The sequence below is a fragment of the Schistocerca nitens genome, chromosome 2, assembly GCF_023898315.1.
Source record: "Schistocerca nitens isolate TAMUIC-IGC-003100 chromosome 2, iqSchNite1.1, whole genome shotgun sequence".
Lineage (NCBI taxonomy): Eukaryota > Metazoa > Arthropoda > Insecta > Orthoptera > Acrididae > Schistocerca > Schistocerca nitens.
In genome coordinates this window covers 812890042-812914603 of record NC_064615.1, presented here as the reverse complement: position 1 = coordinate 812914603, position 24562 = coordinate 812890042, and the positions used below count along the sequence as shown (strand labels likewise).

The 24562-nt window shown below is 42.9% G+C and overlaps 1 protein-coding gene across 1 annotated transcript in view; it reads left to right on the top strand.

The window, feature by feature from the left end:
* LOC126234650 (acetylcholinesterase-like) overlaps window positions 1-24106 on the top strand; it is a 109775-nt gene extending 85669 nt beyond the window's left edge. Inside the window, exons 8-10 of the mRNA XM_049943381.1 lie at window positions 3383-3515; window positions 12516-12645; window positions 23570-24106. Of these exons, the coding sequence (XP_049799338.1) occupies window positions 3383-3515; window positions 12516-12645; window positions 23570-23720 (414 nt within the window). The 3' untranslated portion in view covers window positions 23721-24106. The remainder of the gene's footprint in view (window positions 1-3382; window positions 3516-12515; window positions 12646-23569) is intronic.
* Window positions 24107-24562: the final 456 nt, after the last annotated feature.

The following is a 24562-nucleotide window of genomic DNA, read 5'->3' as shown; positions in this document are numbered from 1 at the left end:
TTGAGTGCAAAAGGCATTTCCAGAGATTTAATTTATTGCTGAATATTCGCACCAAATAAAACTGGCAGCTTGTAAGTCAAAAATAACGAGGAAATTAAACTTCTGTCCTAACATTGTACTACTGTTGCATCATCACATTCGAAATACATGTGAAACATTAGGGAATAAACATTACGAACTAAAATGTCGAAAAAGAACTACGGTGGAACACAGCATCACCATTGGGAAACAAACATTGTTCCATGGGAGGGACTGGATAAGCCAAAATGTTCCCATTACATGGCAGTAATGCGACCTTGTAGAGTGATCCTGGGCTCATGGAATACCACAATATGGTTGCCCAAATTATTTAAAAAAAAAACGTCATGTTTCTCTCTTGGGATGTAAACTCGTTCAGAAATTGGAAACAGTGTGAAACAGGACTCATCTGAACAAAAGACTTTCTTTCGTTGCTCCAGTCTAGGTTTCACTATTCGAGACAACGTTTTCCTGTTACAAACATTTGCATCAGTGATGTGTGGTTTTCGAATTACGTCTCGCCTTCCAGTTCCTTGCTTATGGATTCCCCGTTTTGTTGTTTCGGTGCCTACAGATTCCATGAGTGCAACATTCATTTCTGCAGTGACTTTTGCTGCTGTCGTCCTCTTATTTTTGTCGCAATTCTCTTCAATGGACCACCTGTCAAGGTCACTGTACACATATTTCCGTCCGCTTTCTAACGTAGCGGACAATGTTTTTCCGCTTTCCCTGTAAACGCTTTATAAATCTTCGTTACGGTGCTTCTTCAAACACTAAGCGGTTTGGAAGCACGCACCATATGAGAAATGAGAACCAACCATTCGAAGTCACTTAGCTACGATATAATGCAATCGCAACTACACAGGACACTGTTCTGGCAATGAGTTAGACTTGCAACAGGTGCCGTTTATGGTCAAATACAACACCACAACCTGCATGCTTGTCTAGCACCTGCATTTACGTTCAAGCACGCATGCCTCGTGGTGCTTCCATATTTTTGTCCACACCCTGTACTCGTAGTTTATAAACATAAATTAATCTGCCGATGGCAATGTATTTAGGAATACAACAGCCCAAAGTCGTAAGTATACACATTAAATATAACAGCCAACCTCACTCAAACTTATATTACTCGTACTTACAGCACAACTATTGTGATCAGTTGTTTTCAAGATGGAAGACAACTACTTATTTATTAGCTTTGTTAGACCAGAGTGGAATCATTCACGTGTATCTTCCGTTATATTTTGTGAAGATGTTCAACAGTTATACGAGTATGACACTTGCTTACGGTAGTTAAGTGTAAGAAAAGAAATTTAAAAAAAGGTGAACCCACCGGTACACGGTAAAACATCTGGATTGAAGCGTTAGTTATTGCACATCAGGATCACGAGCGCTTCATTCGATCGCTGGTTACACTTTTATGAACGCTGTCTAGGGACTTGTATTACCGACTCTTTTCTACTAACAATGTTTATTTGTACATTTACTCCTTAGCTCGAATACCCTTTAGTTCACATTACAAATCATTTAAATATCATACCTAAACATCACCATGAAATTGATGTATACCTTCATTTACATTCATACGCCATAAGGCACCTCATGGTGTGTGGCGAAGGATGCTATGCATACCAGCATTTCCCTGCTTCCCAGATCCAAACGTGACAGTGCGGGAAAACAACATCAAATTTCCTTGATTTTACCGTCCAGGTCATTTCGCGAGATGTATGTACGAGGACATGGTAAGTTCCTTGATCCTTTTTGCAACTGTTTTCCTCTCAGTCTTAATAATAAACTTCTACTCAGTGCACAGCGACATTGTAGCGTATTCCATAGGAGTTGAGTGAGCATCACCGTGATATGTCACTCTTTCTAAACGAATGCGTGAGGAAACGTGCTGCTCTTCTTTGGTTTTGCTTTATCTTAGCTGTTAATCCTACCTGCCAAGGTTTCCAGTGTCGAGAAGTACTTGAGAATTGATTGAATGAGGGTTTTGTGATTGCCTCTTTCGTGAGTAAATCACATTTACATAAAATTCTTCTGGTTGAGCCGAGATTGTTATCTCTCCGTGCTAAAACTAGTTTCATATAAGCAATTCACTTTGCCGTCCCAAACGCACACTCTTGAATATTATCAGTAGTGACTGATTCTAGTAACTGATTGCCATTCGTGTAACCATACAATAAAGAGTTCTTATTTTCTCATGTTTATTAGCAGACGTTTACGTTTATTTCTATTAAAGATCAGTTATCCAGTACTCGTCTGCCACGTCAGCGTTCTTCAATAGCAGATACGAAATGTACGTGATTAATCACAAATAGTGAAATGGTTTACTACGAGTATTTTGCAGAGTTACTTAGTTTGATACTAGGTGGAAGGCTATGGATTACATTGTGATATGGATGTGTTTCACATGCCTGAGCGTTACGTCTACCCGAAGCCTCGTGAAGTATGTAAGACAGATTGTAAAGGTATACTAACAGAAAAAGTGAAATATTTATCATGGAAATATTCTTCTAAGGTGTGGCTAACCATTTATTCGTGATGTACTTTCTTCCGAAAGTGCTAGTTCAGCAAGGTGTGTGGGAGGTACGCTTTGAAGTTAGGAAAGCAGCAGAGAGCTACATCCCGCATTGAATTTGTGACTAATGTAATATTTGTGAGAAAAGAAAGGCAAATGCACTATTTTAATCTGCCACCAAGCTTTATAGCCTTGTGAAGTAGGTAACACCAATCGAATGCGCTGCATATGGATTGTGCTGAACCTTCACAAATTACTCGCTTCAAGTGGTATAGGATAATCACAGTATACCCAAATACAGGTACTCAGACTAGGTTTCACCCCTACCCATCCGAATACGGGAACATTGCGTTAATCATGGCCCATATCACTTGGTTTCAATGCATATTCCTTTCACATCAAGTCCCACATGAATGCAATGACTTTGGCGTGATGTTTTGTACAGCTAGAGCTTTCACTGCTATCATGAATAGCCCATATCGTGAGGTAACAGTTTGCTGTCAATGATACACTACATACGTGTTTTCTAGTGATCCCGCCACATATGTCCCTAAGACATCACTACAGTGGCGGCCATAGAGTCCAGATACTTCTTCACACTCTAAAATTCTGTTGACTTATATGTCTGTGCTTCAATTTTAGTGTAATTTTCATTGGATTAAGGAACCTTCGGCATCGTCGCAGGGGAGGAAACTATTTTCAGGAATATTGTTCTATTGTCAGAGGATATACGGTATTCAAGTGCATTGAAACATTTAGAAACACTCCTATTGATTTATATACAACAGAATTTTTCTCATTTTTTTTATATGTAACATTAGCAAGAGCCTCTGTCCACAGATGACAAGTGACATATTCTTTGTGGAACCAGCGGACTCAGCCGTGCGGATCATCGCCAACCATTCCGACGCTGGACCCCTGTATTACTACCAGTTTGATTATCGGGGGTCAGAATTAGGGAACTCAACATATGGTAAGTAATTGAAATTTGTGTTCTTAATGGTCGATATCGGTCAAAAAGCTGTGAGAAACTACATTGCCTGTCATTAAAATTGCAACATCTGGAAGGATACCAAAGAATATGATTTTACTTTTGTGCGAGTACATTATTGGAGGAAAAATACACGATTAAATTTGTAAGACATTTAGACGTATATAAAGTGACACAGAACTTTCAGCCCTGGCCGAAACAATGGCCCAAACCCGGATGGGCATCAAGTCCAGCTGATCTTTAATTACAAAGACGGGTATGATGTGCCACGCTGCTCCAGGTCTATGCCAGACTTCATCGATCGCATTGGCTGGTGAGCGGTGCTGTTCTGCTCTCTCGCAAGCAGATGTTTTCAGTTGGTGGAGTATCTGAAGAACATCCTGTCTGGGGCATACTCCAACATGGTCTGTCCGAGATAAGTCACGACAACACGGGCAACGCGAAGCATTGTGCTATCTTATTGAGAGATGACGTCACAGAGCCCTCGGAGATAGCGCACACTGGCCTTAATATGCCATGAATTTAACGCTTTCTGTCCAAATTACGATCTATGCAATCCAGAGGTGACCGTGTTGTGTACCGAGTGGCACCCTATTCCCACAAGCCAGATTCTAGGTATGTATGCTGTGACGAATGTAATCTGACAACGATCGTTCTTCTCGGTGCCTCCACATATGGGTAAGTTCATCGTGATACTGTACGCAGGACCGGCATTTGTCTGAAAAGACGACGTCGTACTGCTTCTGTGTCCATTGCTCAAGTGCGGTGCTGCGCTGCTGGCGCGGCTCTGTCTACTGCCGAGGCAAGAGGTAGGGTGAAGTAAAGCCTGTGACCGGGATATCGGGCTGACTGCAGGCAGAGTTCAGCACTTCTGTCTGACGCGGCACTAGAAGGGGGAGGGGTGAGGCCACCTGTATTCGTTTTGACAGTAGGGTGAGTGGAACTGGGGCCGTCCTGAAGTGACTATAACGACAAAATATCTCCCTCCCCCCTCCCCCCCTCCCACCCACGATTGAACCCGTGATCTCCAAGGCTCGAGTCTAGTGCTCCACCTGCTACAACACGAAAGCCACTACTGTGCCAAGAGTAGTCGCTCCAATTGTCTCCATTCAGACAGCCCGAGCTTTCAGTGTCCATGTGGCTACGTTTCTTCCTCAAAATAAGCCCATTTTCTGACTCAAGTTTCGTGACGGTCCTATACGATCATGTACGGGAGAGCCGAACAATAATGTCTGTCCCTCTGGAGGTCGTCGCATGGCACCGCCAGGCGCTATTTGCATGGCGCCATCGAGATCCTGCATGGCGTTGCGTGCAAACCTTCAGAATCCACAGACTGCACATGCGCATGGCAGTCGCGTGATGCCGACCAAAGCGAGAAACTGTATCAAACAACAAAAGACAGTTCCGATAGGTCACAATGCTGTGTTGATAGGCGCTTCCCCTTCTGACACGAGACATACCGTGATTTCATCACAAACAAACAACAGTCAAATGCTGTTTCAGAATTAAACACGCGTTCAGTAATCTTCCATTATGTGCTGGATGTAGAATGAGTACCTATTTTTTGCAGTCGCAATAAATGCAAATCATTTGCGTATCCAATATTGTAGTAAACTTCATGCCATTTTGATATTTATTGCACACTGCCTTCACGGTGATACAGTTTTAGCGACCAGCAGTCTAAATGTTAGTACTGCACAAGCCACATGGGCGACGTCGTCCAGTACTCTACACAGAGAGCTTCGAGAGTGCGCTGTGCACAGGAAGCGATCAGCCGTGTGCAAACCATAAAACGTTACTCACGGAAGGGAGCACGTGATATATACACCTTCATCAACGACAGCGGTCTTTCCTTTTAGATGCGCTGGTTATTTCATGACTATCTTTCCCTGCTCGGATGAACTTAGAGCAGATGTATAGCTGCAGCTATCTTCTTTCGTCCGAAGGGGATTGAGGTAGTCGTCTTTCTCTCCTGGGAACCATAAAAGAAACACGCCTTATATATAGGGCGACTGCGCGATGATGGTACAAACTTTCAGGGATGATGGAGAAGGATAAATGTATAAATTCGAGGTAATGGTCTCTGGTCCGGACACGACCCAGTGGAAACTTACAAAGTTAAGTTACCTCTGGCAGTGGAATATATGTACCGGTATCGTTGTTGTAACGGTTGTAGGATAGACTACTTTCAGAGATGACAGTATGGGCGAAAACGACAACAAAAATATCCAGAAAATTTGAACTGTAAAATTCATACCTTAAGAGCTATGAGTAGTTGATCAGTACAGGAGATGTGTTCCACAGTAGAGAAGATGAACGAGTGCTCGTAGCTCTTGGCGTATGCTTTTAGAGCCCGTATTTACCACACATTTTTTCTAGTTTTGGTCTATACTACCATCTCTGAAAGTTGCCTACCTTACAGTCGTAGGCACAGGTATTCCACTGTCAAAGGTATCGCAACGATTTCCGCTTACAACTTTCGACTCGGTCGTTTTCGGACCAGGATCCCTTACTGCAAACAGATACATTCACCCATTTCCAGCATCCGTAAAAGTTTGAAACCTCATCTCGAAATCCCCCTGAATATTTCGAGGATCTACGATATCATATTAACTTTGAAAAAATGCACCTCTTAATATCAGTACCGCCTTCCGCCCTCATTAGTTGGTTTAAGCACACCTCACATATCTTATCCTTGTAGAAAAATTTAGAGAGTAATCTCTTGCAAGTGATTGATGATGTCACCATTTTTCTGCAGCAAAGAAAATCTGTGTATGCAGATCTGGTGACATCGATTCTAAGTAAATGGAATATTACAATCTAATAGATGGTGTAGATATATCTGAGTATAGGGTGAACCACAACTCCACCCACAAAATTTTATTTTGGTAGAAGGGACGCGTGGCCTCCGATAACTCGATACAGAGTAATTACATTTCGAGTGATTTCTTACCCCGTTTATCTCTGCATTGGCAGTGCACTGAAAATACCTGCCCAACAGTACAAATGTCGACGTAACGCGGTATGCTGCGACAACGATAATACCGTTTTTACTCTTTATCCTCAAGCTTGTATTCAGCAGTGTTAGTTGTACCTCAACAGTAACACACAGCAGTATGGATAAGTTGACAGGAGGGTTGGGTGATACGCACCTCGTGTGTAGGTTGACTAATCGTAAAATGCGTTTTAGACAGGTACGTGCCGAGTAAAACTGTGAGGGACGGGAAAAACCCACCGTAGCTCAACAACAAAGTTAGGAAACTACTGCGAAAGCAAAGAGAGCTTCACTGCAAATTTAAACGCAGACAAACAGAAGATAAACGATGTCAAAGTTAGCGTAAGGAGGGCTATGCGTGAAGCGTTCAGTGAATTCGAAAGTAAAATTCTATGTACCGACTTGACAGAAAATCCTAGGAAGTTCTGGTCTTACGTTAAATCAGTAAGTGGCTCGAAACAGCATATCCAGACACTCCGGGATGATGATGGCATTGAAACAGAGGATGACACGCGTAAAGCTGAAATACAAAACACCTTTTTCCAAAGCTGTTTCACAGAGGAAGACCGCACTGCAGTTCCTTCTCTACATCCTCGCACGAACGAAAAAATGGCTGACATCGAAATAAGTGTCCAAGGAATACAAAAGCAACTGAAATCACTCAACAGAGGAAAGTCCACTGGACCTGACGGGATACCAATTCGATTCTACATAGAGTACGCGAAAGAACTTGACCCCCTTCTAACAGCCGTGTACCGCAAGTCTCTAGAGGAACGGAAGGTTCCAAATGATTGGAAAAGAGCACAGGTAGTTCCAGTTTTCAAGAAGGGTCGCCGAGCAGATGCGCAAAACTGTAGGCCTATATCTCTGACGTCGATCTGTTGTACAATTTTAGAACATGGTTTTTGGCTCGCGTTTCATGTCATTATTGAAAACCCAGAATCTACTCTGTAGGAATCAACATGGATTCCGGAAACAGCGATCGTGTGAGACCCAACTCGTTTTATTTGTTCATGAGACCCAGAAAATATTAGATGCAGGCTCCTAGGTAGATGCCATTTTCCTTGACTTCCCGAAGGCATTCGATACTGTTCCGCACTGTCGCCTGATAAACAAAGTAAGAGCCCACGGAATATCAGACTAGCTGTGTGGCTGGATTGAAGAGTTTTTAGCAAACTGAACACAGCATGTTGTTCTCAATGAAGAGACGTCTACAGACGTTAAAGTAACCTCTGGCGTGCTACAGGGGAGTGTTATGGGACCATTGCTTTTCACAATATATATATATATATATATATATATATATATATATATATATATAAACTAGCTAGTAGATAGTGTCGGAAGTTCTATGTGGCTTTTCCCGGATGATGCTGTAGTTTACAGAGAAGTTGCAGCATTAGAAAATTGCAGTGAAATGCAGGAAGAACTGCAGCGGATAGGCACTTGGTGCAGGGAGTGGCAACTAACCCTTAACATAGACAAATGTAATGTATTGCAGATACATAGAAAGGAGGACCCTTTATTGTATGATTATATGACAGCGGAACAAACACTGGTAGCAGTTACTTCTGTAAAATATCTGGGAGTATGCGTACGGAACGATTTGAAGTGGAATGATCATATAAAATTAATTGTTGGTAAGGTGGGTGCCAGGTTGAGATTCATTGGGAGAGTCCATAGAAAACGTAGTCCATCAACAAAGAAGGTGGCTTAGACAACACTCGTTCTACCTATACTTGAGTATTGCTCATCAGTGTGAGATCCGTACCAGGTCGGGTTGACAGGGGAGATAGAAAAGATCCAAAGAAGAGCGGCGCGTTGCGTCACAGGGTTACTTGGTAACCGTGATAGCGTTACGGAGATGTTTAGCAAACTCAAGTGGCAGACTCTGCAAGAGAGGCGCTCTGCATCGCGATGTAGCTTGCTGTCCAGGTTTCGAGAGGGTGCGTTTCTGGATGATGTATTCAATATATTGCTTCCCCCTACTTATACCTCCCGAGGAGATCACGAATGTAAAATTCCAGAGATTTGAGCGCGCACGGAGGCTATCCGGCAGTCGTTCTTCCCGCGGACCATACGCGACTGGAACAGGAATGGGAGGTAATGACAGTGTCACGTAAAGTGCCCTCCGCCACACACCGTTGGGTGGCTTGCGGATTATAAATGTAGACGTAGATGTAAATGCAGTGGAAGAGCAGCATGACGACGCTATGACGAACTGTTGCTACAGCGACGGCAGCCATAACGAGCACTAGGGGCTTTTGCGTTAGTCTATGCTTTGGTTTTCCTGTTTTGTTGATTGCATATTACATTTTTCTTCCCTGTTGTAAAGGTATTTTCACAGAAAGAAACGTAACTGGGGTAAAAAACCTAAAAATAATTACATTATTTCGCTGTAACGAGCCAATGAAAAACGATTCACAGGTTTGTTAGAATACACAGAAAATAGCCCTGAACAAGCTCCGAAATATCGTTGGAGGTCTGATTTACCCTGTACAGACAGAGTACAACACGGAGAAAGAGATTGTGACGTAAACGAAAGTCCGCACGCTTGTTTCCACATCTGAGAGATGATGTCTATTCATATTTCGCGGCAGTAGCGCCACTATGAGGATGCAAATCAGGTTACGTTTAGAGACACATTGTAATGGTCGTGAACGCTAATTACGTTTGAGACTGGATGTGGTGAGCTTATTTTAGCCGTGAACACCTTTACGGCGACAAAGATGCCATTATCAACACCTCACTGGCTTTGAACGAAATCTTGTAATAGGCCTTCGAAAAGTCAAATGTTCTTTCTGTCATTCTTCTAAAAGACTTGGCAGGAATGTAGCCACTGTACATGACTGCTGGCAGCGGTTGTTATGAAGATGTAAGTTCGCAAGATTGGTTCAAATGGCTCTGAGCACTATGGGACTTAACATCTGAGGTCATCAGTCCCCTAGAACTTAGAACTACTTAAACCTAACTAACCTAAGGACATCACACACATCCATGTCCGAGGCAGGATTCGAACCTGCGACCGTAGCGGTCGTGCGGTTCCAGGTTGTAGCGCCTAGAACCGCTCGGCCACTCCGGCCGGCAGTTCGCAGGAGGACCAGGTTCCGTACAGTCACGTGGCACTACCGTGAGGGAAGACCAAAGTGTTTGACGTATGGCCTTGGCTCATCGTATTGCATCTGCAGCAGCAAACTGAGAAATATTTGATACCACAGTGACACAATGAGCTGCTACAAATCGGTTAATTCAAGGCCAGCTTCGAGCCGGATGCCCTGTAGCATGTTTCCCACTGACCTCAAACCACAGCCATTTTTGGCCTCAGTGGTGTCAAGTGAGAGCTCTTTGGAGGGCGGGAAGAGGACTGTGTGTTTCCTGACGAAAGCTCGTTCTGCCCCGGTGCCTTATGCTGGTTAGGAGGAAGCCAGGTGAGGGCCCGAACCAACCTGTCTGCGTGCTAGACGCAATGAACCTACGCCTGGAGTTATGGTCTGGGGTGCAATTTTGTATGACAGCAGGAGCACTCTCGTGGTTATCACACGCACTCTGACTGCAAATTTGTGCCTCTTGTGATTCGACTTGTTGTGCTTCCATTCATTAGCAGCATTCCAGAGGATGTTGTCCAACAGGATAAAGCTCGCCCACATACCGCTGTTGTAATATGCTCAACAGAGTGTCAACATATCTCCTTGGCCTGATCTATCACCAGATCTGTCTCTACCGCAGCACATATGGGACGTCATCGGATGACAACTCCATCGCCATCCACAAACAACATTAACCGCCCCTTTATGGACCGGCCAAGGGCAACAAGCATACAATTCATTGCTACAATGTGACGTCCGGCACTTGTACAACACGATGCTTGCACGGTTGCGTGCTTTCATTCGACATTCTGGCAGTTACACCGGTTATTAATTTACCAGTATTTCACGTTTGGCTAAAATGGTTCAAATGGCTCTCAGCACTATGGGACTCAACTGCTGAGGTCATTAGTCCCCTAGAACTTAGAACTAGTTAAACCTAACTAACCTAAGGACATCACAAACATCCATGCCCGAGGCAGGATTCGAACCTGCGACCGTAGCGGTCTTGCGGTTCCAGACTGCAGCGCCTTTAACCGCACGGCCACTTCGGCCGGCATTTCACGTTTGCAATAGCGTATCTCGCGCTTACATTAATCTGTGATCCTGTATTTTTAATCACTTAAGTATGTTACCTAGACAAATTTCATTATTAAGCCTTTTTTTGGGGTTGCGATTTATTTCCGTCACGAGGTACAACAACTTGTACAACTGCAGTCTATTTTCCTCACAGTTAAGTTTCGGTTTAGCTTTGTACCTAAGAATAGATATACACTCCTGGAAATGGAAAAAAGAACACATTGACACCGGTGTGTCAGACCCACCATACTTGCTCCGGACACTGTGAGAGGGCTGTACAAGCAATGATCACACCCACGGCACAGCGGACACACCAGGAACCGCGGTGTTGGCCGTCGAATGGCGCTAGCTGCGCAGCATTTGTGCACCGCCGTCGTCAGTGTCAGCCAGTTTGCCGTGGCATACGGAGCTCCATCGCAGTCTTTAACACTGGTAGCATGCCGCGACAGCGTGGACGTGAACCGTATGTGCAGTTGACGGACTTTGAGCGAGGGCGTATAGTGGGCATGCGGGAGGCCGGGTGGACGTACCGCCGAATTGCTCAACACGTGGGGCGTGAGGTCTCCACAGTACATCGATGTTGTCGCCAGTGGTCGGCGGAGGGTGCACGTGCCCGTCGACCTGGGACCGGACCGCAGCGACGCACGGATGCACGCCAAGACCGTAGGATCCTACGCAGTGCCGTAGGGGACCGCACCGCCACTTCCCAGCAAATTAGGGACACTGTTGCTCCTGGGGTATCGGCGAGGACCATTCGCAACCGTCTCCATGAAGCTGGGCTACGGTCCCGCACACCGTTAGGCCGTCTTCCGCTCACGCCCCAACATCGTGCAGCCCGCCTCCAGTGGTGTCGCGACAGGCGTGAATGGAGGGACGAATGGAGACGTGTCGTCTTCAGCGATGAGAGTCGCTTCTGCCTTGGTGCCAATGATGGTCGTATGCGTGTTTGGCGCCGTGCAGGTGAGCGCCACAATCAGGACTGCATACGACCGAGGCACACAGGGCCAACACCCGGCATCATGGTGTGGGGAGCGATCTCCTACACTGGCCGTACACCACTGGTGATCGTCGAGGGGACACTGAATAGTGCACGGTACATCCAAACCGTCATCGAACCCATCGTTCTACCATTCCTAGACCGGCAAGGGAACTTGCTGTTCCAACAGAACAACGCACGTCCGCATGTATCCCGTGCCACCCAACGTGCTCTAGAAGGTGTAAGTCAACTACCCTGGCCAGCAAGATCTCCGGATCTGTCCCCCATTGAGCATGTTTGGGACTGGATGAAGCGTCGTCTCACGCGGTCTGCACGTCCAGCACGAACGCTGGTCCAACTGAGGCGCCAGGTGGAAATGGCATGGCAAGCCGTTCCACAGGACTACATCCAGCATCTCTACGATCGTCTCCATGGGAGAATAGCAGCCTGCATTGCTGCGAAAGGTGGATATACACTGTACTAGTGTCGACATTGTGCATGCTCTGTTGCCTGTGTCTATGTGCCTGTGGTTCTGTCAGTGTGATCATGTGATGTATCTGACCCCAGGAATGTGTCAATAAAGTTTCCCCTTCCTGGGACAATGAATTCACGGTGTTCTTATTTCAATTTCCAGGAGTGTATTTTGACTTAGTGGGAATTTGTAATATTTAATCGTCCATAAAATGTAATTCGGATGCTTATGATATAACAACGTCCGTGCATCGTAGTCTGCAGGCATTCTGAAAAACTAATTTTAGACAAAGTTTTCATTTTTTTAGACAGTAGACGCTTTTTACTGTAAAATCTTGATGACATGTTGAGCTTATAAACTACTTCTCCCTCCGAAGGAACGCCGCATGCTTCTGACGCACAGTTGCTCTGGTTGCGCCCCGATGAGTCCCCACCAGATGCGAACACAACATTTGGACTCTTGAGGAGCAATTTGGTCAGACTCTGGAGCAACTTCATCAAGTATGGGTACGTATAGGTGTTACTTACCTCTAGCTTCATAGATAATTCCATTTGTATGCTCACGTTTGTAATGTTCTGACACAAAGAATGATACATGTGCATGAACTAAACAACACGTAGAGTATGATTCTACACAAATAACTACTATTAAAAAACAGTACATGATCTTTATGAGATGGCGTGAATTCCCTACGTGCTGTGAAACCTCTTAATGTCGTATCATGAGCTATTGCAGCCTCTGGGTACGCCAGAGATGGAAAGGATCATGGAAATTCATGGGAGAGAAACAGCACCGAGATCAGACAACGTACACATTATAGGACGTTACAACACCTGTCGTCATTAGGAAAGCAAATATACTCAACATTAAATAAAACAACAAGTTTACTGTTACCAGTCACTGTTTATTTCTCTCCACGACGCGTTTCAAAGGTTTAAACCTCCATCATCAGGTGGATTTACATTTGTAGTATGACATTTGTGTGTGTGTTTTGTTACGATTATTTGAAGGAACTTGTGGCACTGTCTAGTGAAGAAACAAAACACTATTTCAGAACATGGTTTTATATTTCTTTTGACAAAAAGTTAACATATATCTAACGGTAGAAATAAATTAAGTAAAATATATCTCCAGTTGTCAGACGTTCCTTTCACTGTTGCAACACACCACATGTATACTGTCATATTTTGTAAACGCATATGGCGTCTGGAAACTATTAGGTGCAAGGATCGAATAGCAGAAGAGAAAACATTGTCACTAAGTACAAAGAATATACATCGTAACAACATTATTATAGAATAAATTTTAAAGGATCTTGGAGATGTTTGTTTTGAGGTGTCGAATACATGTGTTGGACTAAATATTTCACGTAGTATATAAATCAGATTTCGACAGGCTAATATAGCTTAAACTTCAAACTCCTGTATACAATCAGGTGACACGTTACAAATTTTAAGCTAATAAGTACGTTGGCTACGGTGGTAAAATTATGCACTAATAACAATTTTGGTTGGGATTCACAGATAGATACGAAAGGCTGGAGGCAGAGGGAGAGGAAGAGAAAGAGAAAGTGAGAGGGAGAGAAGGGTGGAAAGAGTGATTGTATGAGAGCAAACTTTACAAAGCAGCGGGTCTTAAGATTATATCTGTTACATGCAGTAACTGCCTAAAGGTTGGGGTAATACATTGGTTAATGCTTTAAAATACGCAGCTGGATATACAATTTCTGCCAGTAGCTGATGTACATATAGTTTCAAAGAAAATAACATATTCCATACAATCCCCTTTCTATGTAACACTTCATGTCAGATTGCCAATGTCTTCAAACGAAAAGGCATACGCATATCCTTTACCACAGACAACAAAATTGGACTGAAGTTACCCCACAACATCAGCACACGAAACCAACTTCATCACACAGGTGTATACAAAATTGAATGTTTGGACGGTGACTGCTTCTATATAGGCCAAACAGGCAGATAATTTGAGATTAGATTGAAAGAACACATGGCAGCACTAAAAAACAAATAATACCACACATCAGCAATAGCCGCCTTCCTGCATGAAGCAAAACACCATGTTTACAACGCAAGTAACAGCATCCTACACATCCAACCACAAGGCAAAAAACTAGACATCCTTGAAACACTCCAAATATACAAACACCAAACAAAATAAACTGAATCCATCTTAAATAACAAAAATGACTATGTTTACAATACTATCATCTCTGTTTTCAGCAGCTTCCTACGTTATTAAAATTGCAGTGCACACACGCACACACACACCTTAATATCTACCATAAATATTTTGTCACGTTATCATGATTCCACCTTCTCTTTCCCTACAACTTTCTCTTTCTCTTCCTCTCCATCTTCCTCCAGCATATTTTTACCACTGTAGCCAACATAATTATTCTACTTAAAATTTGTAACATGTCACCCGATTGTATAAAGGAGTTTGAAGTTTAAGCTATAATAACTTGTCAAAATCGAATTTATATACCACGTGAAATATTTATTCCAACGCATGTATTCGTCACCTTAAAACTAACGTCTCCAAAATCCTTTTAAATTTTATTCTATAATAATGTTGTTACAATGTATATTCTTTGTACGTTGTGATAATTTTTTCTCTTCTGATATACGATCCTTGCACCTAATAGTTTCCAGACGCCATATTCGTTTACAAAATGTGACGGTATACATGTAGTGTGTTACGACAGTGAAAGGAACGTCTGACCACTGGAGGTACTATATTTTACTCAATTTATTTCTACCGCTAGATATACGTTAATTTTTTTGTCAAAAGAAATCCAAAACCATGTTCTGAAATAATGTTTTGTTTCTCCACTGGACAGTGCAATAAGTTCCTTCAAATAATCGTAACAGAACACACACACAAATGTCACACTACAAATTTAAATCCACTTGATGATGGAGGTTTAAACCTTTGAAACGCGTCGCGGAGAGAAATAAACAGTGACTGGTAACAGTAAACTTGTCGTTTCATTTTATATAAATAACAGACACAGTAAAGCCTAACCTAAAATGTTCGCATTTAAAGATACTCAACATTCTCAACAGAGAATAGTGTCACATTACTAACATCTCACAACTAAGGATATCGAGAATGGTGCCTATCAAGCCATCCCACAAACCATTATTTTAATTAATGTCATATACACTAACAAACCTACTCTGTTGATCTCACAAAATACGTGAGCGAATTATAAAAATTAGCCTGAAACCAAATATCTGTAGAAGAGCAATCTGTTTCAGATGTGATATGGGCACAGGAAACTTTACTTCAACTTACAGTCGAAAAATATACATCGATGTTGCAGCAGGGAGAACTACTTAATGGCAGTATATTCAGATGTCATGAGCGTCTATGATGTGTGTATGACCGTACTAAAAAGTAAATTCACGATCCAATGGCATTAATGGCACCACCGCCTGTGTTTGATGCCTACGTCAAATAACCACTGCATGTCGACATGTAGCAGCACTAGTAGTGGAGGATATATACGGGTAAAGCGTGTCGGGGATACGTGGACAACAATGCACATTCCGCCGTAGTTAAAGTATACCGTAAATGCCAAAATGGCGCTATCCAAAACGGTACCCCACAGTTGTGTGGGGTACCGTTGGCCATAGATGACAGGGCTGCACGACGGTTGCGGAGATGTGTACAGGCGAATATATGTGCAACTGACGGTCTAGATGAGACAAGGGACTACCAGAAACGTCTCCTCAACGACCGTTTAGTGAACGTAGCTGCTTATGGGCCTGTGCAGCAAGCATCTGGTGCAAACGCCCATCCTGACTACTGTTCGTAGATGACGAAGGGTGGAATCAGCACGCCAGTATCGCAACTGGACGTTCACTGAGTGCGAACTCGTGGCCTTTTCAGATGAATCACGTTTTACACTCCAATAGACAGATAGCCTTTGGCGTGTATGGTCCTGCAACAGTCGTCGGAAAGGTCCATGCCAGAGGTGGGAGCTTTATGGTCTGGGGAATGTTTTCATGACACTCCCTGGGTGATGTCGTCATTCTTGAAGACACAACAGATCAACACAAGTCCACCCTAAAATGCAGTTTATTTCTCCTCGGTACAATGACTTCTTCCAGTAGGACAGTGCAACGTGTCATACAGCTCACAGTGTTCGTGCGTGGTTCGGAGAGCGCCAGGGTGAATTTCAGCACTGCCCTGTCCACCATACTCTCGGGATTTAAACCCAGTCCAGAATTTGTGGAACCAACTCGATCGAGCTCTGCGCGTCAAGGGTCCTCAACTGTGAAACCTAGTGCAGCTGGTCATGATACTGGAGTCGGCATAGCTCCATATCGTTGTCCGTGGCTTCCAGAACCTCACTGACTCTCTTCCTGCATGTCCGCGATTCAAAAGGTGGTTATTCGGGCTTTTGATTGATGGTCACATTAAAGTGGCTGGGCCGTGTAGTTATACATGGAGTTCTTGACAGGGTTTTCCCCTATCTACCACACCTCCTGTCTAATTGACAGTTATAAATCAAGAGTGGTACAAAACCCATAGAACCAGAGTCTCCATTGTCTCCCATATTGTTCAACAGGTGTACAAGTGACTTACACTGAATGTTGTTGCGTAACTGCCACCTTCTTCAGGTTATGGCTGAGAGACAGGATCTAAATATGTCTACAAAGGTACCTGATCGGTTTGCGAATAACGTTCAGACAAGACTGGAGCAAAACGCACTAGAAATATCGGTGTCCAAACGAAAGGAAACTCTCGCTGTAACGTTTTAATATTTCAGTTATAAAACTACTTAAAGACATACAGTTAATTATCACATAGATCATTAATTGAAATGCGCAGCATAGATTTATGCAGTAAAAAGGGAAATGTGAAAAAGCCAGGTACAGTATTACTGCCAGGTATTACTGGCCTGAAACTGGGTGCAGATCGCTGTGTTATGATGAACGATTGTCGCGTGTTAGTCCACGCGCATCAAGACTTAGAAAACTAGAGTTGTGGGTCAATTTGCAACAGCAAGGTAACTCATTAGAGAAAATGCAACATAAAGGGTTGTAACACCTCCCACAGTACTATCTCCACCCCCATATTCTACCGCATCCTGCCATTTAGAAACAGAGCGAAATATCTACATCTACAGCTACATCCATACTCCGCAAGCCACCTGACGGTGTGTGGCGGAGGGTACCTTGAGTACTACTATCGGTTCTCCCTTCTGTTCCAGTCTCGTATTGTTCGTGGAAAGAAGGATTGTCGGTATGCCTCTGTGTGGGCTCTAATCTCTCTGATTTTATCCTCATGGTCTCTTCGCGAGATATACGTAGGAGGGAGCAATATACTGCTTGACTCCTCGGTGAAGGTATGTTCTCTAATCTTCAACAAAAGCCCGTACCGAGCTACTGAGCGTCTCTGCTGCAGAGTCTACCACTGGAGTTTATCTATCATGTCCGTAACGCTTTCGCGTTTACTAAATGATCCTGTGACGAAGCGCGCTGCTCTCCGTTGGATCTTCTCTATCTCTTCTATCAACCCTATCTGGTACGGATCCCACACTGCTGAGCAGTATTCAAGCAGTGGGCGAACAAGCGTACTGTAACCTACTTCCTTTGTTTTCCGATTGCATTTCCTTAGGATTCTTCCATGCATCTCAGTCTGGCATGTGCTTTACCGACGATCAAGTTTATATGATCATTCAATTTTAAATCACTCCTAATGCGTACTCCCAGATAATTTATGGAATTAACTGCTTCCAGTTGCTGACCTGCTATATTGTAGCTAAATGATAAGGGATCTTTCTTTCTATGTATTCGCAGCACATTACACTTGTCTACATTGAGATTCAATTGCCATTCCCTGCACCATGCGTCTATTCGCTGCAGATCCTCCTGCATTTCAGTATAACTTTCTATTGTTACAACCTCTCGATATGCCACAGCATCATCCGCAAAAAGCCTCAGTGAACTTCCGATGTCATCCACCAGGTCATTTATGTATATTGTGAATAGCAAACGGTCCTACGACACTCCCCTGCGGCACACCTGAAATCACTCTTACTTCGGAAGACTTCTCTCCATTGAGAATGACATGCTGCGTTCTGTTATCTAGGAATTCTTCAATCCAATCACACAATTGGTCTGATAGTCCACATGTTCTTACTTTGTTCATTAAACGACTGTGGGGAACTGTATCGAACGCCTTGAGGAAGTCAAGAAACACGACATCTACCTGGGAACCCGTGTCTATGGCCATCTGAGTCTCGTAGACGAATAGCGCGAGCTGGGTTTCACACGATCGTATTTTTCGAAACGCATACTAATCCTACAAAGTAGATTTCTAGTCTCCAGAGAAGTCACTATACTGGAACATAATACGTGTTCCTAAATTCTACAACTGATCGACGTTAGAGATATAGGTCTATAGTTCTGCACATCTGTTCGACGTCCCTTCTTGAAAACGGGGATGACCTGTGCCCTTTTACAATACTTTGGAACGCTACGCTCTTCTAGAGACCTACGGTACACCGCTGCAAGAAGGGGGGCAAGTTCCTTCGCGTACTCTGTGTAAAATGGAACTGGTATCCCACAGGTCCAGCGGCCTTTCCTCTTTTGAGCGATTTTAATTGTTTCTCTATCCCTCTGTCGTCTATTTCGATATCTACCATTTTGTCATCTGTGCGACAATCTAGAGAAGGAACTACAGTGCAGTCTTCCTGTGTGAAACAGCTTTGGAAAAAGACATTTAGTATTTCGGCCTTTAGTCTGTCATCCTCTGTTTCAGTACCATTTTGGTCACAGAGTGTCTGGACATTCTGTTTTGATCCACCTACCGCTTAGACGTAAGACCAAAATTTCTAAGGATTTTCTGCCAATGGATGATGGATATGACAAAATGGTTCAAATGGCTCTGAGCAATATGGGACTTAACTTCTGAGGTCATCAGTCCCCTTGAACTTAGAACTACTTAAACCTAACCAACCTAAGAACATCACACACAGCCATGCCGGAGGCTGGATTCGAACCTGCGACCGTAGTGGTCGCTTGGTTCCAGACTGTAGCGTCTAGAACCGCTCGGCCATGGATATGACACTAAACTCGTGTTCGACGATACTGGGCACTGGATTACCACCTTCACCACGTCGACTAGGCGTAATACTCTCACCTACTTTCCATAATTTTTCCGTTATTTGAAACCGTGACTTTACAGTTTAAATCTGCTCTGGTGAATACAAAAGAAGAAACGAGACCCCTTTTCTTTTACCTCTTGAGTCCTGAAGGTAAAATAAGTAAGGAAAATTGTTTTCAGTGTTATTTTTATTACGTGCGGTTACAGGCGCTGCTGTCTGGAACCGCAAGACCGCTACGGTCGCAGGTTCGAATCCTGCCTCGGGCATGGATGTTTGTGATGTCCTTAGGTTAGTTAGGTTTAACTAGTTCTAAGTTCTAGGGGACTAATGACCTCAGCAGTTGAGTCCCATAGTGCTCAGAGCCATTTTTTTTATTTTTATTAGTCTTACACACGATTACATTCAGGATTACGTTATTTGTATTTTTAATATATTTGAGTTACAAATATGTGGACTTCAGGCCGTAACCGGTAAATATATGATACAATGAAAAACATATTAAAGGTTTTGTTGATGAAATTTTACTAAATAACTGTCATACGTAAATAAACGTTACATTTCTTGCACAAGGTTCTTGTGCGGGATTTTCAACCTCTAAAGCGACACTTAGATGCATTTTTTGCCCCTACGTACGAATCAAGTTGGCTTCCTTGGCATGGAAACAACTTTTCTTCATCTTCTCCTGAACTGTCAGTGATCTGTTAATCCAAGGTTATTTCTTTGGAGAGTTGTGAGGAACTTCGGACATTAGCCAAATTTAGTCTGAAGTTTATTATGGACAGTCCGTTACACTTTCGTACGTCTGTTTTGCACAGATTCTTTGGTTGTGTGTGAAATCTTATGGGACTTAACTGCTAAGGTCATCAGTCCCTAAGCTTACACACTACTTAACCTAAATTATCCTAAGGACAAACACACACACCCATGCCCGATGGAGGACTCGAACCTCCGCCGGGACCAGCCGCACAGTCCATGCTAATCCCGCGCGGCACAGGTTCTTTTGTACATAATCCAGCAGTTAATAATAACTAAATCAGTAAAATGGTTAAATAGTCAGATTGTCCGTTTTCTTGTTCTGGTATTTGACCTGTAGTAGATCATGAATCAGTCACATAGGTCAATATCACCCATGCTACAACTGTAACTCTTCACAAATGCTGGTTGTGGTGCATCAGTACTTCTTTTCTGAGCCTCTGACCATCGCTTACAAGTAACTTTCGGTTCAAAAAAAATGGCTCTGAGCACTATGGGACTCAACTGCTGAGGTCATTAGTCCCCTAGAACTTAGAACTAGTTAAACCTAACTAACCTAAGGACATCACAAACATCCATGCCCGAGGCAGGATTCGAACCTGCGACCGTAGCAGTCTTGCGGTTCCAGACTGCAGCGCCTTTAACCGCACGGCCACTTCGGCCGGCTAACTTTCGGTTCACTCTCAACACAAGATGATAACAAAATAACAGACTTGTTATCTTTCCATTTACGTGCACGCACCTTTTTGTCTTCCCTCACATATTCATCCCATTCACCTCTGTTTGGATCACAATCAGTTTTGAATGTTGAAGCCATGTCAGAAATTCTGTTTTTCACTACAGTCCCTGTTTGATATATATTGTTGCCTAAGAGAAGCTCAACTGACTTAATGTCTGTAAAAAATCTGTCACTATACAGGATGTTTCAAAATGAATATACGGGTTTTAAGGCTTTTTTTCGTTCACCTTAAAATATAAATAATACAGCAAATGAAAGAGCAACTCATACAGTCTTGTTTGTATACCTGTACGTAAAGGGAAGAGACTGGAACGACTAAGAGTGACTGAAGAACGTGTTGAATGAGTGAGAGCCTTTCACGCGCAGCACCAATAAATCAGTTCGGATGGCTAGTCGTCATTTAGCATTTCCAGTGATGTCTCTATGGAGACCTTTAAGGATACGCTTACAAGTACGTCCTTGTCGCCTACAGTTGTTACAAGCTATAAAAAGCCTACAGCGTACGGTTTATGTGTCAACTTCGCAAACAAAACGTTGCTGCATGACGACCAAGGTTTGGGAAGAACTCCCATATCGACTCGATCTCAGATGAATGGTGGTCTCATTGGACACTTGTAAGAAAAACTGTTTCAGCTGATCTTTCATTTGATGTATTATTTATAACTGTAAGTTGAATGTAATAAATGCTACACAGCCTTGGAACCCGTACATTTATTTGGAAACGCCCTGTATATTACACGCTGTCCATTTGGAACTGTCACAGTCAATAGCTTAATTACACGTGCAGCTAAACCTGTTTCTTTTAAAGCAGTGTCAGTACATGTTATTAAGTCAAGAAATAAACCATTTGAAGACGCCAAAATACAGTTCTTCAACCCACGAGGATTAAGCTTAGATGGCACATACGTTCTCATTGCACATCTGCCAGAGAATGGAATCATCTGTTCATCAATTGAGAGATGTTTAGATCGTGGCAAGGCGAGACACTTATTCCCGAAAAAAATTAATCACGGGTCTCACATTCCAAAGTTTGTCATGATCGTGTAAATTATTTACGAAATTCAAATTATTTTGTAACTTGAAATACCTGTCCTGAATCAATCATTGATGAGAGGCAAGTCAAGTAGCCTACTCCAGCACATCTTGGCTTGTGATAGCTTGAGTTCACCCATTAGAATTTCAATCCCAACAAAGGAAAGAATTCCGTTCACATCTGTGTTTAAATGCTTACTATTAATTGGCACATAATATAGATTTGTTTCTTCTGCAACAAAATTTTACAAATTCTTATCATAATCAAGTATTCAGCAGGATCCCTGACCACACCATCCGTCAGATCTGTGAAATTATCTTCATCTGGTTCCCTGTTTTCCATTTTCGAGCAAGTCCATTGTAACTTACGTTTACGTCCACTGTCCTGCGGCCTATCGGGCATAGGGTCTTCTATTTCCCTTTCTGCCTGTTCGGTAGTGACAGGAGATTCAGAAACATCCTCTTTATCCGAAAATAGTTGACTCTCATCGTCTGAAACTGAATTGAAGTCACTCTCCTCCGGCATCCTAAGTACTTCTTCATCGATGTTTACTTAAAATAACGGCATAAATTAATTGTTGATGTTTAAACAATAGACATCCTAAAAATTATATAACATTTTGCCACAGCAATTGGATAATTATGAGTATTTCCTCACACAATACCATAAAAACTAAAACCTCACAATTAACAAGATAAAGAAAAAATTGTGAGGTTGAGACCTGAAGTACACATACGTGTACTTCGACTTTCGATGTCCACTGTCTTCACAATGAGATAGAATTTTAGAAAAAAACGTATATAAATCACATTTGTGACTCTTTTTACATATTAAATAGAAAAAGAAAGTAAATTTAGCGTATAGAACAACGTATTATTTTGAATTACCTTCACAGCGCGCGCTGTGTGTAGTCATTTCGCCGACCCCTACCATCAGAACATCACAGTGGGCCTGCAAGCCGATTGTGATGCAATGTAGTGGCATGGACTGAAACTACGAAACTTCCACAAACGTTTACTAGAGGTCCTTAGTTGATAGAAACTGTTCACGAGCTTTATGAAATAAAACCACGAAGTGCACATATGTGGACCCACGGACTATGGAGGTTAAACTTCTGTAGGATTGCGCAATGTGCCGTCATCGAGTTCCGCTATTCGCCTTCCTTTCAAATAATGTAATAACAGAGAGACCTCATTACGCTATCCACACACTCTCGACACGATATAAACACACAAATCATATTCCGTAACACTCTGGAGAAAAGTAACTGCGAACCACCACACCCTGGAGAGCAATGCTTGGTTAATAAGCAAAGCTTACTGCTTGGATATGAAAGTGACGTAGACATTGTAAAAGGTGCAAATTATGTCCTGGATAGTGATTCAGACATTCCGTTTCACGAAATATCGCATTAACAGAACCTCGACTATCGTAAGAACAAAAAATCCAAAGACGGAAGTAGATTGATGCTCTGATATGTGGTTCTGCGTTGACAAGGCGGGTTGGTGACACAACTGCTGGGATCTGAAGATGATCCAGAGTGATCGAAACATGTAAAGTAACTGAAAAGATGCAAATGAGAGGTATCTTAAACATTCTATTGAGACTCAGTGGTGAAAACGTTTCCTACTTTTATCCTTTCAACCTCGAGCATTATGTATCTAGTCTGTGGTGTAAGAAAACCTTTCTTTTCCTTTTTTTTCTTTTTAACATGTAGAAACGACGTATCTTCAACTACGGCTGACGCCTCGTCCTTTTTTACAGGACGCCGTCACCAGAGGGAGAACCCATCGTGTGGACGCCATTCAACAACGCCGACCTCAACTACCTGCACATTACGGACACTTTCACAATGGAGCAGAACGTCAACCAGGAGCGGATGGACTTCTGGCACCAGAATATCCCTGTGTATTAGATGAGAAGGCGAGACGTTACAGCATACGGCTGTTAACGTAGCTGCTGTAGTTCGAACATTCGATCCTTCATTTTGCAACTAGATTTATTTGACAAATGTCAGTCGTCTCCCAATACATACATCTTCCGGTATTTTAGCGCTGCCTTGGCGTAATAGGCATTTATTCAAATACTTTCGTGTGCATCGGCGCCAATGAAAGTTGTCCTCCACCGTAGCATCCATCATTCGAAAGCAGGATAGGAAAATTTGGTTATGATTAATCATTCCCTAATTTAATTACTTCATATGTTTGCACTTTGTCACTTGTGTAAACATGTTTGTCACTTATTACTTTGTGTACAGTGTGTTTCTTGGCTAAGGAACGAATAAAAAAGTGCCTTTTCCAACTATTGGATTATTGAAGCTTCAGCTGTAATTGTAACTTACTCTGAAAACGAATTCTGTTGAATGTTTTTAAAGATATTGAAGAAGAGGAAGCGAAACATAATTTTACTTTTCTTTGGATCGCTGTTGTTGAGTGTAATCATTCCACCAGACACCTGCCTTTTTACTTGTGTGGAACTGGTGGTTTCACGAATTAATTACAATTTCCGTTTATTAATTAATGTAAAATTTCTTATTGCCCATCACAAACATAATTTCAGTTGTGTCCTCCCCTGGTAGCTGAGTGGTCAACGCGATGGAATGTCACACCCAACGGCCTGGACTCGATTCCCGGGTGGGTCGGAGATTTTCTTCGCTCAGTGACTGGGTGTTCTGTCTTATCATCATCCTTTCATCCCCATCGACACGCAAGACGCCGACGTGGCGCCAACTCGCAAGATTTGCACCACGCGAACGGT